Source organism: Phaethon lepturus, unplaced genomic scaffold, assembly GCF_000687285.1.
Source record: "Phaethon lepturus isolate BGI_N335 unplaced genomic scaffold, ASM68728v1 scaffold10278, whole genome shotgun sequence".
Classification (NCBI taxonomy): Eukaryota; Metazoa; Chordata; class Aves; order Phaethontiformes; family Phaethontidae; genus Phaethon; species Phaethon lepturus.
In genome coordinates, this window is record NW_010556902.1 from 110,775 (window position 1) to 127,124 (window position 16,350).

At 39.3% G+C, this 16,350-nt stretch overlaps 1 protein-coding gene across 1 annotated transcript in view; it reads right to left on the minus strand.

The window, feature by feature from the left end:
• Positions 1 to 16,350, minus strand: part of CCDC88C (coiled-coil domain containing 88C) — a gene marked incomplete at its 5' end in the record, with an annotated part of 87,411 nt that overhangs the window by 26,512 nt on the left and 44,549 nt on the right. The window contains 8 exons of the mRNA XM_010292595.1: positions 1 to 194; positions 1,636 to 1,773; positions 5,281 to 5,462; positions 7,059 to 7,203; positions 8,607 to 8,753; positions 14,737 to 14,895; positions 15,350 to 15,431; positions 16,008 to 16,192. The exon at positions 1 to 194 is cut by the window's left edge and continues 883 nt beyond it. Of these exons, the coding sequence (XP_010290897.1) occupies positions 1 to 194; positions 1,636 to 1,773; positions 5,281 to 5,462; positions 7,059 to 7,203; positions 8,607 to 8,753; positions 14,737 to 14,895; positions 15,350 to 15,431; positions 16,008 to 16,192 (1,232 nt within the window). The remainder of the gene's footprint in view (positions 195 to 1,635; positions 1,774 to 5,280; positions 5,463 to 7,058; positions 7,204 to 8,606; positions 8,754 to 14,736; positions 14,896 to 15,349; positions 15,432 to 16,007; positions 16,193 to 16,350) is intronic.

A 16,350-nucleotide genomic window follows, 5' to 3' on the forward strand; every position in this document is an offset into this window, starting at 1 on the left:
AAATCCTTTTGCAACTGTTTCTTCTCAAATTCCAGCTTGCTCAGTTTGCTACTAGTCTCTGTAACTGTTTCATGAAGGATCTTATTCTCTTTTTCAATATCTTTTACTCTTGCCTCACTGCTCACTTGAGATCTTTGTCTCAGGGATAAGACCACTTGATTAAGGTGATCATTTTCTTGTTCAAGGTCCTTTATCTACATAAACAATAAGAAATTCACACAAACGTTACTCATCTACCTTACAATGCGCTGTATAAATTAATCCTGAAGCAAACAGGACAAAACCACGTCCATTTAATCCAAGACAAACTCCTTAACAGTGTTCCCCGAGTAAAACCAACAAGATAAATGCATGTAAAAATTGTTACCTCTGGTAACATGGGATTCTAACAAATTAAAAATGATGCTATATTCCTCCTACCAGCTAAGAAGGTCGAGGCAGAGGGAGAAAGTGGACAAGTGACCTTGAGAGAACACCTTGGAGAGGATGCTTTCTTAAGAGTCATTCCTAATAAAGGGTACCTTTCTGTCTAGGTTTACATTCACCTCTCGCATCTGAAGAGACACATTCTCTCCAATAAGGCATCAGAAACCACAAAACATTTGAAAATTTATAGCAGTTCTACATCTCATCAGGGACACACTTTCTGTAAAAACAGTGCACTTACACCACTAGCCAAATTTCAGCTGAAGCATTTGTGACAGACTGCAATTTACATTTGATTCTTATCTAGACAACATCCACAGAAATCAAAAAGGACTTATAGCTGAAAAAAAATCAGAATCTACCCTTTTCTGACAATTGACGATACCTCTGTTTTTACTTCCTGCCCTACCTGTGAAGCATTCATTAATTCTTACCACAAAGAGTCTGTATGTGTTCTAACTGAAACGTAGGACTTTGGTGGTAAAGTGCAGTTTCCCAGGTAGAAGTCTGGGTAAGAATCCTTCAAGATGTAAAGCACTACACAAATAAAACATTTTGTCATTAATCTTCACCCACCCCACAAATCTTGGAAGTTAATCTTAATACAGGTTTAAAAGATATAGACCAGCCTTCAATGACCTGAGTCTGTATTTTCTTCACTAGTTAAATTAATACAGATGATACCTTGCATGAACCTGTAATAGGATAGTTTCAAGGCATTGCACATGAACTGCAGCCCAGTAGTAAAAGCTGAAGGGCATTTAAAATATCAATTCAGAAGACATAAATGCTTTCTCAGCATCTTTTTAAAATAGAGCAAAGAAGGTTGGGTCTAAGAAAACCCAACCAAACCAATCAGGACATAAGGCTGGCAGAAGACTCATCTTCTGCAATAAAATGGGGTTTTATTTGCACATTCTAAAACCAGCTGGTATCCCATTTAGTAAGATCCAAGGCTTTATTCCCCAAAGCAGGAAGGTCTGTTCTTACAACAGCCTGAAGATCCCCCTATGGTTACAGGAGCAATAGCTACCAACACGTTGGGCTTTTTTGCTCAAAGAAACCTTTTACCTACATTCAAACAAGTTCAACCTGCACTTAATAGCTCTCAAATTGCCCTATCTCCCTAAGAGAACCAGATGCTCTAAATGGCATCAGTAAATTACCATTACTGAGCATATACTTTTATATCACATTTGTGGTTTGCACCTGTCTGTCTTTGTCAGCTTTTAGAGTCTCCATGATGACTTGTAGCTGTTCCTTATCTTTTATCAGCTCTTCACTCAAGTTTTCCAGATCTTGATTACTTTGCTTCTCTTTTTCAATTTGATTTTGCAACTTCTCAATCTGTGTGGAAAGAACACACCAAAACACATGAGCCACAGCTTGACACAGTGACTGCTTGCACTTTAAGTTATTTTGAAGACCAGAGGGGAATGAGATGGGGACTATGGCTGAAAGATGTAAAGTTTCGCTTCTGCAGCTTGCCAGTCTCAGAGGAGGAAATGGACTGTTTTGTTTCTCTCACAGTGCCAAGAATCACCTTCATGCCTATTAAGATCAGAGCATATGAGGTACAGCAGTAAGAAAAGTTTCATCTGCCTGCCTGAATGCCCTGTTTTGCCTGTCATCAGTGACTAAGTTTCTTGTGCTCACCTTTCTCAGAGACTTGCCTCCTCCTACCCTCTCCATCACTGATGGCCTTAATCTACCAGTGAAGGCAGAGAAAGTTATTAGGACAATTCAGTGAGCAACAGAATTTAAAAAAAAAAAAAATCAGGAACAGAGGAAAAGCACTGGAGTCTCCAAGTTTAACTTCCGTCCCTCTGCGCTCTGTTGGCTCTCTGTCTTCTCCAGCAGGTGACAATACTGGATTTGAAAGACCTGTGAATAAGGTTTCAGTCCTACAATGAACGATGTCTTCTTACTCCTTCCTTTTGAAAGTTGTACTCATAATGCACTAGGCACCAAAAAGCGGTAGCTCTTCAGTATTTAGAAGCAAGAGGCTCAGAGAGTTCAGCTCCCCAAGTCAGGAAGTATTCCTTTGTATACTTGCGAAGTACTGTGAGCACCTACAGCTCTGCACAAGTATCTACTAATTTTTTATGTGTTGGTATTATAAACTTTGCCAACAGTGAAAATGTCAATGAAAAAGGTATTAACAATAATTCTTACAAGTGGGAAATAGCTGGAGGCTGGGCTCTGCGTATGTCAACATGTGCCTCATTACAGGAAGTGTTTAAACAAGCAGGGGCTGCCCAGATTGGAGATAAGAAGGGCTTAACAGTTAGAAACGTAACCATGTTAAGGTTCATTGGTCTCAAAGGAGCTGTTCAGAGAAAGCTGGAACATAAACTCAGTAACTCAGCAATAGCTGGTCTTCATTAGCACCTCCCAGAAAACTGGAGGCAAATAAGAAACTACTGTTTACAGCTTGTTTCAGTCCAAGAAGTCAGGAATGCAGGGAAAACAGATAGGTACTTGGACTGCTGCTACTTGACTGTGCCTGAAAGGAGGCTTTTCTATTATTAGCTCCTCTGAAAACCTTGCAAGAAAGAAAAAGACAAAACCATGTACGTGACTTTTTCTTCATATTATCTTGTCTTGTACTGCCTGAACAATCTTGTTCTGGCTATGTGATCCTCCTAAGCACTAGATCAGTAGAGAGCCAAGCATACTCAGACAATTTTTTAAAGTCTCAGACAGTAGATGAAATCTGAATCCAGTTAAATGACTTTAGGGGGGCAAGATTTTACTATGGGTATCTCAGGAAAGTTACAAAAAAACCTACAGGCATACATTTGAGAAAAAACACTTCTTGTATCTCTTGTCCTGTGTCTTTACATATGCTTGTCTTTAACAGTCCTTAAGGACTGTTGCCCTCTCCTCTGCCTACTGTAGAAACCATTCCGCAACGAATCAGAGACTTCCCCTATTATCCTCCTTTCCCCTAGCACACACCCCTGTGGACATGCAGACCTTCTAATTAAGGGGAATGCATGTGTGAGAAATACAAAAGCATGTTAGAGGAGGAGAAGATTTTAAAAAAATTCAAACATCTCAAATCAAGACTATTTTACACATCGTGTATCAGGTCTCTGTACACTGAGACACAACTGTATGCCCCAGACAGACTACAGAATACTATCTACTACCTTTTTTCCCCCCAAATGTCCCTGAGTGGGAGGTGAACTCCATCAACAACTTGACTGGCCTGTGGTACTCGATCAACAGCTCCCATCATGTTCTGTTTCTCTGGTGAAGAGTTCACACATTTCAACTGCTCTTAACAGCAGTATTTCTAACAGACCAATGAGAAAAAAAATGGCAGATGCATACAGTGCCCCCTTTCACCACACAGGCATTCCCAACACGGGTGTTTGTCTTATTTAACTACAAGACCTGTAGGTAACCCCACCATGCCCACACATTCATCATCATCAAAAACATCAGACTAATTCTGTAATCACAACTGTTGGCACCAATACAGTGCCATAACAAGAGGTGCCCACAGGAATGTGCCTGGGGCAAAGCCAAAGGTTGACCACAGTTGTTCAAGTGACTTAAATTGCAGATACACCACAGGTATCTGCTGAGTGTTTTATATGCCTTGATCTCAAATTTTAAGCATGTAAATTAGAGCTGGAGTGAATTATTCATACACAACTGGTGATAAATGTGAGTGTGGAAGGAGGAGTACAGTGAACTGAATTTTTGCAGTATTCCTTGTTCACAGAAGAAAGCCAAGAAGCAGAACTGGCCTCTCAACTTGGCAAAAGAATCTCTCTAGAAGATGGAGTGATCCAGTGATAGATACCTGTTCTCCTTGGCAGAGAAACTGGCACTCTGCTAGTTACAATCTGGTAATCCATGACCAGTATTTCATATCCAAATTCTTTCCCCCTTATCCTTTAAAACATTCAGTTAGCCCATAAGCAGGCCCAAGGGGACTGAAATCTTGGTATCAGTGTCACACACAGAGGTTACAGCAGCAATGGAACAAGGAGAAATGAGCCCTGGATTCCGGAAAATTTAGCAAAGATAGGAACATGGGAAAAAAGAGACATAGAAATTTTCTGATGCTAGCAAGCATCCTCTTTCCCCACTGGCACTTAGGTCAAGTAATCAGGGTTCAGGACGCAAGTTACTAGCCAGACAAAAATATAGTGGTTGGAGGTGAACTGAGCACCATGTTTCACAATGACAAGTACTGAGTTGGCATTTGAGCTGAATGTAATCACAGTTAATAACAGAGTAACACACATAAAAATAAATTTTAAAAGTGATGACCTGCACGTTTGTTATAAAGATTAAAAGAACCCAGATCTTTACAGAGAGGGAGACATTAGAGAACTTCTAATAGCCAAAAGGATAACACAAAGAGAAAGAGCTGATCCACAACTATGGACAGAAAAAAGACTTATTTAAAAATATACTAACCTGAATTCACCCATGTGATTTGACTTACATGGAAACAATATTAAAACTTTCAAACAAACAAAATAGTTCAATGTAGCCATGGCTCCCTTGACTAGTAGTGATTGCCATAAGACAAAAAGGGATACACTCAACAGTACAATCTGACAGGGGCAAACGAGCACTGAAAGACAGCTTTTAAGAAACAGGAACAGTCACCTTTGCTTACTATGACGCTAAGTAGGCAGTGAAGTAGAAGGCAACAGAATATACCGGTGTTAGAACATAATTAAACAGATGGGCCCAAAAACATGCCCAGTCTTCTGGGGAACATAGGTGAATTCCCTGCAATCCCTCATCATTCAGGAATGCCATACAACCCTGCACACACTGTGTTTAAAAACCAAAGAGCTCTGTTTGTTCCTGTGAGCAAATTACCTTTTTGCTAAGCTGTTGATTTTCCTTTTCCAGTTCCACAAACTTTAGGCTTCTCTCTCTGGAGGTCAAGGAGGCATCTCTCAGCTCTTGGATTGTGTTCTGCAAGCTCTGATTATCCTTCTCTAGCTTCAGTATGCGACTTGAAGCACATTCATTCAACTCAAACACAAAGGACTTTCTGGCTGTTGAAACATGAGAATCAGAAGGTGGCACTAACCAATTCACAAACATCTCCCTTCCTAGGTCCTTAAGATTCACCTGTCTTCATAGATAATTGCAGTCAGATCCTTATCATTCCAGCTTGACTGTTAAGTAAACACTTTGTTAAAAATAGAAACCATTTTCACAGATAACAATTAAGATATTTAATAAATAGGGAAGTATCTGAACAGATAACCATCTTAAAAGTTACTTACTTTCCTAACTCTTCTTAAAGTTGCTTTTGCCATGTTAGTAGCATGTTTAATGTTAGTAGCAAAATATACTTTGATACCCTCTCATACTTCCATTTTTACTTCCAAAATTTATGCAAGTTTTACAACAGAGAAGTTATTTTACTGTATATGTTTGTAGATCACAAGTCTCACTACCTCTCAGCCTTAACTCCCAGCACCAAAGCCTCACTGTTCTGTTCATTTCTCTGCTCAGCACCTGAATAATTATGAGCGCAACCCTCTGTTTCACATGGAATAACTGCTACCCTTCACCTCAAAACCACATTTCATATGAAATTGACTTTCAGAAATGAATAAATAAGAGAGAACAAAATAAAACTAGCATCCTTCCTTCTGTTACATCACTGGTGAAACCAAATCAGGAAAGGGGCAAAACTTCCTGTTTGAAACAAGGCAGAAAATAAGTTAGTTTTTACATTTTCCTGAAATACTCTTCATCTTAGTAAAGAGAACTCAGATCCTTGATAGCAAGTAGATTTGAGAACTGGTGTCAGGGACACATTCAGTTATTTTACAAAACAAAGCTATTCTTCTAGACAGCTTTACTGAAAACTGAACATCTGCTTAGTCTGATTTATTGCGTTGTCTTTAAGTTAAACTGTTCCTGGTACACAAAGCCAAACATGCAAGTCTTAGCAGAATCAGGTGAGTAATCAATAAAAGCTGCACATTGAGCTTCACAAAATAGCTTATATTTCCCAAATTCCATTTAGCATTGTTACTTAGGCTGGTATTACACACAGAATGAATGTTAGACACAGAAACCAATGCTAAAACCTGACTAGTAAAAGAAGCATTAGTTATGTTTGTGATAGTTATGGAAATCAAATCAACCATTAAAAAAAATAATCAGCCAGTTATTTTAACTGTACATATTTTTCAGTATCTAGTAAAAATAAATGACTTCAGCATACACTACTTCCTGGGACTTAAAGACCAACTAATTGTCTGTGCTAATTGTACTAAAGAATACTAATGATCACAGACTCCTCCCATCCATTCAGCTAGAAACATCCAGTGTTTGGTGTGACGCTTCTGCTGTGTCATTTACAAAGCTTTTTTTTTTAGTTTTCATCACTTTACTTAGAAGTCAGTCTCTCAGTGACAAACAAAATAAAAGGAAAACATTTTAATGCTTTCAAAAGAAAGTGAAAGAAACTAGAATTAATACATTTTAGAAGTTCTGAAAACCTAAGTTCAAAGTCAAGTGGCTGAATGAGGGAAGCTCTCCAAGCTTGGACTCAACTTCTGTTCCCATCTCAGTCAACCAACCTGCTGAAAGAGACCACAAACACAACAACAGCTACCCCAGCTGGTACTCACTATCTGCAAGATCTGTGCTTTTAGACAGCTGTTCTAGTTCCCAGCCTAGGTGTGCAGACTCGTTCATGCTCTGTTTCTGTGCTATCTCCAGGACCATGTTCTCCTCCAGCAGCTCTTCAATTCTCTTCTTGTCTGTGTCCCGGTCCTGTCCAAGACACACATGAATGAAAATGCATATTCAGCTTATCCATAAGACTGTTTTGTCAGTTGAACTGCTGCAAGCACAACATACATTGAGGGTAGAAGAATCTCCTTAAACACTGTATGCTTTTATATTGAAATACATGTACAGCACTAAATGTTTGCTGTGGCCTACCATACATGCCACAGAATGCAGAGCAGAGACACCCAGCTAGCCCTGATTAGAGTCAGCTCAGGTCCATGATACACTTGGAGGGAGGGTGACTGGAGGGAGAACATACCGGGTGATGACAGGGCCAGTACAAGCCAGGGCTAGTAGGGCAGGCTGGATTTCAAGCTGTCTCCAGAGCTAAGCTCTTCAAAAACATGTAGCATCGTGCACTGACACACTGGAGACTCTGCAGATACAACCTTGAATTCTACTGACTTTCTTCAACTCATCATGTCAAATTTACATCCAGTCATATGGATTGGTAAGTAACATCCGCTTCATAATTTGTGTTTTAAAATATCCAGAAAACAGATCTGCAGAATGAATCTACAGTTGCTTCTTGTGACTATTTTGGCCATTTCCATTTCTGGGAGCTGAAGTGGTGCCTCAAGGGGTCCAAAATTTTCAGGAAGCATTACCCAAAAATTCATCAGGTCACGTAGAAAAGAGTCATTCAGAATCATCAGCCACTTTGGCAAAGCTGGAGCATGGCATGACCTGAATCAGTTATTACACATAACACCACACAGCACCCTCAACGTCTTTGTTTCCTGTTGGAAACCCTATACAGTTAAACACACAAGAATTTAAAACACAGTGGGATAAGAGAAGGAGTGTTAAGTAAAATACAAGACATGAAAAAGTATTTATTATTTCTAGTAGGATCATAAAATCCAATGTTACTTTTTGTTTGTAGACAATCTGCCACTTCTTATGTTTCCTTGTCTATGAAGCAATAAGTCTCTGATTTACACAGAAATAAATTTTGGAATTTTGTGTCTTTTACAGAAGTAACGGATTTTTAAAGTCACTAATGGCTGGGGGCTTTGTTTCCAACAAGAAAGGTCATTTGCTATAGTAGATTTAATTTCCTATACCTACAGATTTCTACACAACTAACAGACTTTAACATCTCTGTTATCAATATGTATGAAAGCAAACTGTATTTTAAAATTGTGATATACCTTCTTGCATAAAATTGAATTCAGTTTCACACAAAGCAGCATTGGCAATATTTACACTGTTAACATTACAGTATTTCAAGAATTCATGTACACAAAGTTCAAACTAAAGACCTCTTTAAAACCACTGTTTGTTTATTTGCCTGTCTTCACTGGTTTCTGTGACATGAATCTGTGACCCTGTATAAAAACAGAAGTTCAAAAAATCAGCATAATGAAAAAGAGAGGGCATACCAGCTCTACATCATGAAGTTTGGATTTCAACTGCAAATTTTCCTTCTCCAATTCATGCAGTTTATCACCACGAGCTCTTGCCATTGTTAGCTGTTCTTCTAGCATTGCCTTTGTTTCAATTAATATGATGTTATCCTCTCTTAACTCCTAGGGAGAAAAAGTAACTATTAATCTCTTTAGATGAATTGGCTTTTCAAAGACCAGGTGACTTTCATAAACTGACATTGCAAAACACAAGAAAGAAGTTTGACATGTTTCTCTGTTTCATAAAAATGTTTTTACCTGATGTTTTAATGGGAGATGATACCATGTTTAATTATCTGTGAATCATTAATGCAAGTAAATCTAATATTTCTTATTGTTTTTTCCCTGAATTTTAGAAGTTTAATGGAGTTCCTTTTGCTTTCTATGAGACTAGATCAAGAGGTGCACCAAAGCGACTCAAAACAGAACAGCAACTGTTCAATTCCAATTCCACTGTTAAAATAACCATTTCCTTAGCTAACTCACTGTAGCCCCCAGTTTCAAAATAGATTATTTACTTTCAAAGGATGTTACAGTGTCTGTTTAATGAAGTTTCTCTCTCTCATGAACAGAATTTTAATTCACTTAAAAAAAAAAAAATCTGTTTTATACTTAGCACTTAACTCACACCCTGCCCCATCCCCAATAAACACATGAGCATTAACTGCACAAGCCATGCTGCTTATCCATTACAGCTTTGGGATCTGTTTTTACTGAGTAAAAGTTTAACTTACTATTCTGCTGTAGCCACAGCATTAGAAACAATTTAATTACACTGCACTCTGAATGTTCCTTGCAAAGCAACAAATGAAGCTCTGTGCATTCAAGTATCTTAACTCCAGAAACATGAAATGTCCAAAGCATAAAATATGGCCATCCATTCTTGGTCATATTTTAAACACGTTTATTAAATTATGTCTTATTTCAAGTTATAGTACCTCGCTGCTAGCTTTTACTCTTGCTGATCAAGAGATAAGTCTTGAGTCAGAGACAGAATTTTCTAAGGCAGGAACACATCAGCATTTAAAAGATTAAATAGATACAGGAAGGATTTTTGCCCCTAAGAGTTACAATGGGGCAAGAAGCAGATTATTTGATTGCCTCAAGAAATTTCCTTCTGTCTTTCTTTGCTTTCCTCCTCCCTCTCCCCATCTCTTCCCCTGCTCCAATGAAATATGCAAAAATGGAAAATGCGTATGCAGGCAGGATGGAATGGTTATGGCTTCACAAGTTTATTCCTGGACAACTGTCTTCAAAATGTGAAGTCTCTGCTGACATTAGTGTTCGTGTCAGCTCTCTCAGACCACAAACATCCAAACCAAGTAGATTCCTGGAAGATCACCAGGCATGAGCAAATCACTTTCACTGCTTAATCAGCAACTACATTCTCATTTTTGGGGTAGAATCAGCCTTAAGAAGCCTTATGTGGCTCAGTTATTTAAAAAACAAGAAGAAAAAAAGACAGCTGTAAAGCACAAGCTAAGAGTATCTGATGACAAACATTCCCCTTGTTTTTTGATACTACAAAGGACCATGACTTAACAGTCTTATATAGCGAGTAATCTTAGTTGTTTGCTGCATCTTGACTGTAGATGGCACAATATGGAAAGTCTACTTTACGCAGTACCATATCGCCCTTGATCTCTCAGTGGGTCAGCTACCAACTTGCAAAATATGAGAGAAAAAATTTCCCTACTACAGTAGTGTTAAAAGGACAGGTATGTTAGTGCTTATGAAGTGATTCAACTACAGAAATTAAAATGTCTGAGTACACAAGTTACTAAAATAGTAATAATCATTATACTGAAACACTAACTTTATAGAACCAGCATTTTGGGCCAAGTCAGATCTAACAGGGTTACTTCAGGGTGGGCAAACTAAAAAGGCTGACACTGAACAGATGACAGACCAGAGGAAGTACACTACATAAAATGTGCTGGGTGTCATGTAAGCTGCCAGAATACCTGTAATGAAACAGCAACATGACAAGAATTTACTGTGCTAGACCACCTCAATCTGGACCACAGCCCTAAGTAGTAAGGTGGTGTCTAACCTCAAAAACATGGCCTAAGAACTATCCCCAAAAGTGCTTACCAAGCAGGAACTAGTTATTTTAGTGTCTCATGAAGAGTCAAGCTACGTGCCAAGTACATACACACATCCAGGCTCTGGTACAAACCACACATCACTGGGAGCTGCAATATACAGAAGATTGAAGTACTTTCCATTGAGCACCCAGGAGGGGCAGACATGTCAGTTCAAAGCAGTTCTGATGAAATCTTAAATTAGTAACCTGGTGGAAATGCCTGCTATAGTGAGGTCAACATTGCTCACTGGTGTACCCATGATCTGAGGTTGTCTTAATATTGAAAATTCATATAATTTAAATAATTACTCCATAGGAGCTTTGTAGAGTTACATCTCAAGGCCTGGAAGGTAAAACTGTCCTAACTAAAACATGCCAGCACTAACATCTCCCAGAAGTCACTGGGATAACACAGCTGACCTAAAAATGTATCTGGCTACAAATCATACTTGTTAGACAATCAGCAGGTGGTGATCCTGGAGTGGTGGTGCTTACACTACAATTATTTTTTTTTCTTTAATTAACAAACCCACCAACATGATTTTGTAACTATGAGTTTATTATTAAATGACAGCAAAAATAGTTTGCTGTGGGTTTTTTTTTTTTAATACACAGTTTACTAGGAAAGGGATTAAAAAAACCTGTGTTTTATATCACAAACTGTGATGGCTTAATATCCAACATATATAATCTGCTTTTGTAATTTCTAAAATAAACTACATACTGTGGTTTAGTCCTGTATCACTGTGCCTTGAAATAGCTTTAAGAATGTGCATTGTGTACTCACATGGTTACAATTAACTCTGGGGTAAGTGGTTGCACAATCAGGGTGTGTTGCTACTGGAAAACATTTTCAGAAACTAAAGTAGCAATCAGATGTAACTAAGTCTGTGTGCATGTGCCCATTCTCTAGTTTCAGATTTAAACAGAGTTCAAACCCCTCCGTTTTGGCAGTTCAGAAGCTGCCCCTACTGAACCATGATACAATTAACATCCTGTGGCAATCAATTTCCTTGGACAGCTATGGGAAAACATACTAGAGATGTTTTTGCTTTTTTTAATATTCACAGAAATTCCTTCTGTCATCCCGTATGGAAATGTGACTGCAGTGAGAAGGAGGAAGAATGGGCAAAGCAGACTCCCCGGCCTCAGAAAATAACCTGATCTCCTGGAGCAGCCCAAGGTTCAATGGAGAGGAATGCCAGAGGGAAGCTTTACATCGGAGAGAAGCACCTCCTTGGAGGAAGCCCTGCATTAAGCCTGCTCCTCCACATTCACAGTTACGACCTCATTAAGCCACCCCAGCAGGAAGGTCTCCAGAGCATATTCATCTCCATGTTCCTTGAATGATGGTTAAATTAAAGTGTCATTTCTGAACAACTTTGTCAAGATATACAGAGAAGGAAAACAACACCCATGCCTAAATTTGTTACATTCACATAGAGAAGCTCCTTTTGCAATCCTTTTGCAATAGCTCCTTAAATCTGTTCCTGCTGCCACTGCGATTTGTATTATGTGCTTTCAGAAACTAGTTGTAAGCTTGGTCAAAATTCCTAAAGCTTGTCACAGTATCATACACAGACCACATTCCATATTTTTTGCTCAAACCACCAAATGTCTATGTGAACTACAAGAAGGAAAAAAAAAAATTTAAGTGCTCATTTAATAGCTTTTTGCATTGATGCACAAAGATAAACCCACTTTTTCTTCTCACTTACCAATTTGGCACTGCTTGTTAAGAACCCTGGCAAGACCCTTACAAGCCTTAAGTTATCACATTACCATAGAAAAGTGGCTTATGCTGTACTTTACACACCTATTTTCATTGCTGTGCCTCTGCAAGATTTGTTCAGGTCTTAAGACTTAAGAGCTTAGGAAGCCAGCCGCAACCAGTAAATGCCATGAGATGAATCAGCACTGTACAGTCTAGTAGTAAAAATCTCTGCCATGTTACATCCCTGCACAAATTGTGCATCTTGGAATTGGAAGCCTAGCAGTTTTTGGGGCAGTGGCAGGAATCTGAGCACACACTGATCTGACTCTGGCCATTAACCCTTTTGGAGGGGCAGAGGACTTGAGACAGGTAAGACAGAAACTGAGGGACCATGGAGAGTTTGATACTGGCTACTATGTACAGCCCTTGTGCTACTCCATGATCATAAAAAAAGACAGGATAGTGGCCTGTGGAATCCTCTGAATGTATCAGCATGAAACCAGTGGAGTTTGCTTGATGACTCTCAACACTGGCAGTCCACGGCTGTGCCAAGACTTGATCAATGATGGAAGAGGGAGTGGTGAGAATGTGAAACTCTCTGGCTATTCTAGACCACAGAGCAGCCTGCAGACAGCTGTGCAATCCTGCCACATACTAGAAGAGCTCAGCCCCTACAGCAGTGACTTTTGCTTGAGGCCACACTGTGGCCCAGAATTAGAAAAGTGCCATATCAACGGGAAATATTCTTTGTCTCACTACTGTATGTCAGGGAGGTATCCCTGGAGAGCCAGCACTCATTTCTGATGTTCAATACCTTCACCAAAAAACTCACAGGGTAGAAGAGGGAGTGAGGAAAGCTGGAACAAATTTGAAAATGAAGCGGAGGTCTCTACTGAATGGTATGTTAAGCAAGATTAGCATGCAGACAGCAGAGTAGGAAACTGCTGGGCTCTACGACAAGCAAGGAGGCTGAGAATTCAAGAACAGAAATAACTACTCCCTTGATCTCAGATGAAGACGAGACTAAAAAACTCCTCTCCTAGCTCTGGCTAAATTATCTAAGCAGCAGGTAGAAGCTAAGTGACTCCAGTGTGCAGCCAAAAGGGAAATGCCAGGATGCCATGCTGATAGCTAGTGTGCCAGGTTAATGCATGACTGATTTGCCAGCTCTAGGGAAGAAAAGAGAGTGAGCCAGGGCTTTATACTTCCTAAAGTAAACTGGGAATTACTGAGAGGGAAGACGGGCTTTTGTAATCTATTACTACATTCAATAACCATCTATTTTAGTGAATCTATTCAAAAGAAGCAGCTGGCCCCTTAGGTCAGAGGCGGGTGGGGGAAATCACCTACAAAGTAGAGTTTATAGAGCAGAAATAAAGTCTGTGTTCTCAGTCAGAGGCCTGGCAAATGCGAGTTTCAACATCACTCTTCTACCTCAGACCTGGGATTTTATCTAATTATAGCAAGGTTGTCAATTACTGAACCTCTGTGTGTTCAGCAAGTCTGGATATTTGACTTCGGCTGAAGTGTTTTCTATGTGGATTACTGAGAGTTTAGATGAGAATGGCTCAAAGAACTGAAAAGAGAGAAAATAAGGGCAGCCTGACCTTAGATGATCTCCAGGGTCCTTTCCAACCTAAGTTAATTAAAAATTCCAGAATAGGCATAGCTGCAGGTGACTAAGCTGAGTAACTGGCATTACTACTGGAGCAAAGCTATACATTTCTCATTGACATACCCTACTCAGGGAGGGCACTAGGGAAGATCCAAATTTTCTCTCCTTTCTACTACAAGCAACAGTTGCAAAAAGGGGTGGCTAGAATTTGTCATCTGAGGTCACGCTTAAAAATGCCCAGCCATTTTAACAACGTTGCATCTGCTACAAACCCCTAAGGAAAAACACCCAGACATTCATTTAGCTAATTTATACACGACAGTTAAAATGTCAGTCAAAGGAACAACTCAAACACAGGCATTTTACCTAAGAGTAAATTTTCAAGGCTAGACTAGAGGTCTGGATTCTCTAGAAGCAGTGTCCAGAAAAGGTCTGTCCTGTTTAGCCACATAATGCATAAACAAAGCAGGATTTATTAAAACTAATGGGTATTTATTTCTTGTGTGCACCAACTCCTTCTTGCTGCTGAAAGAAGTTTTAGTGTTGCTAAGTCATTAACTATGACGTATGTTATGAAATTTCCACTTGCTCTGATGTTTTGCTACAGTCAGCTCCATGACAAATGACACATGAACTGGTAACACAACAAAAGCCAAACATTAAGGATTACTTTCTCCCAATTCTCACTTGCCTCCATGCGAGCTTTGTAAAAATCCACATCATGAAGTTTCTCTTTGCACCGAACAAGTTCCATCTCAAGTCTCTCAACACGGTTTGCCCTCTCTCTCAGAGAGTCGAGCTCATCTCTATATGCTCGGGCAGAGCGAGCATCTGAGGCCAGGTAGATATTCTGTGAAAAGTGACAAATAAGCAGGGAGAAGAAAAATAATCTTAGTTAATACTTTAAAGCATGTTCTTTAAACTGTTTTTATTTATTTACTTACTTATTTTAAGCGTAGGTGAATAGCATTCCCCTAGCTCAGGAGTAAGAGAATGCTCCTATTAGCCAGTAAATTCTCTACAATTACAGAGAGGCTCTTCATCTTGTTGGGACATTTCTAACGCTTGATGCTGCGTAAGCTTCAGGCATTACTAGGCTAATTGCAAGCTGAACAGATGAGACTGCTCTCACCAGTTAAGTGTAAAGTGTAGCATTGCTATGCCATAGCCATAATCATCAAACAACTTGCTGGAGTAACTTGATTTCTTCACTAAAAAATAGGCATAGTAGTATTTTTAGCCCCACACTGAAGGGGGCTTTTTTAAGTAGGGAAGACTATCACAACAAAATGAGCCCATCTTACCTCTTGTTTTATTTTTTGCAGCTCTAAGGTGAGCTGCTCAACTTCATGTTTAGAATCTACAAGCTGCTCAGACTTCTCTTCCCTGAAAAGGATTAGAAAAATCTTAGTAAGAATTTTTTTTTTCCCCTGAAACAATATTGATTATATGGAAACTGATGGGAATCTGGAAAGGAAGGTAGAAATCTCCTAGCATATTCTGAACATAAAGCTGTCATGACAGTTTCATAAAAGCAAAAGGTTTTTTTGTCATACCATACACATAACAGATACGAGTTTGCAACTCTACTTTTATACTAAGGACCTCTGTTTAAATCTCATTGGTGCTACTGCTGTCATAGCTAGCTTCACTGGTCTCTGGACTTTGCACTAATACTTAAGAAGTGCAGCTAGTGGTTGGCATTTTGAAGAGGGGAAGCATGCGATGAGACACAAGAAGAAAAATGGAAGTAGCCATCACTGTGTTTAAAGACCAGTTAAGAAAGAAGAAAGATGGAACACCCATACTAGCTTCCCACTGCTGTGAATAAAAAAATTTGAAAGATGCGATTCTAAGAGGTCCCATGGAGGCCAGTATACTGAAGCCAACAGGCACCTGCATTTTCAGGATGTGCAAGACTTAGTATATAAGTCTCTCTAGAACAAATCACTGGTGACTCACAACTCCTGACGGATTCTTCTCAGTTTAGCCTTCGTGTCTGCCAGCTCAACTGCAAGGTGCTGCTTGTCTTCATTAGAAAGAGGGTTAGCTGGGTTTGGTGAAGAATCTGGACTTGGTGCTTTCAGAGGACTTGGTGGTTGCTGAGACTGCAGATAATCTCTCTCCTGAGTGAGATCTACAATGACCTGGAAATACGGAGAAGTATATAGTGTCAAGAGATAAATAGTATAATTATATAGTTTTTCACATATCTAAAAATTATTTATAAATGTAGAAAATTATTAGTCTGGCATTATACAGAATTCAAGTTATAGCCAGGAGGGAAGGTTACACAGAGAAGGAA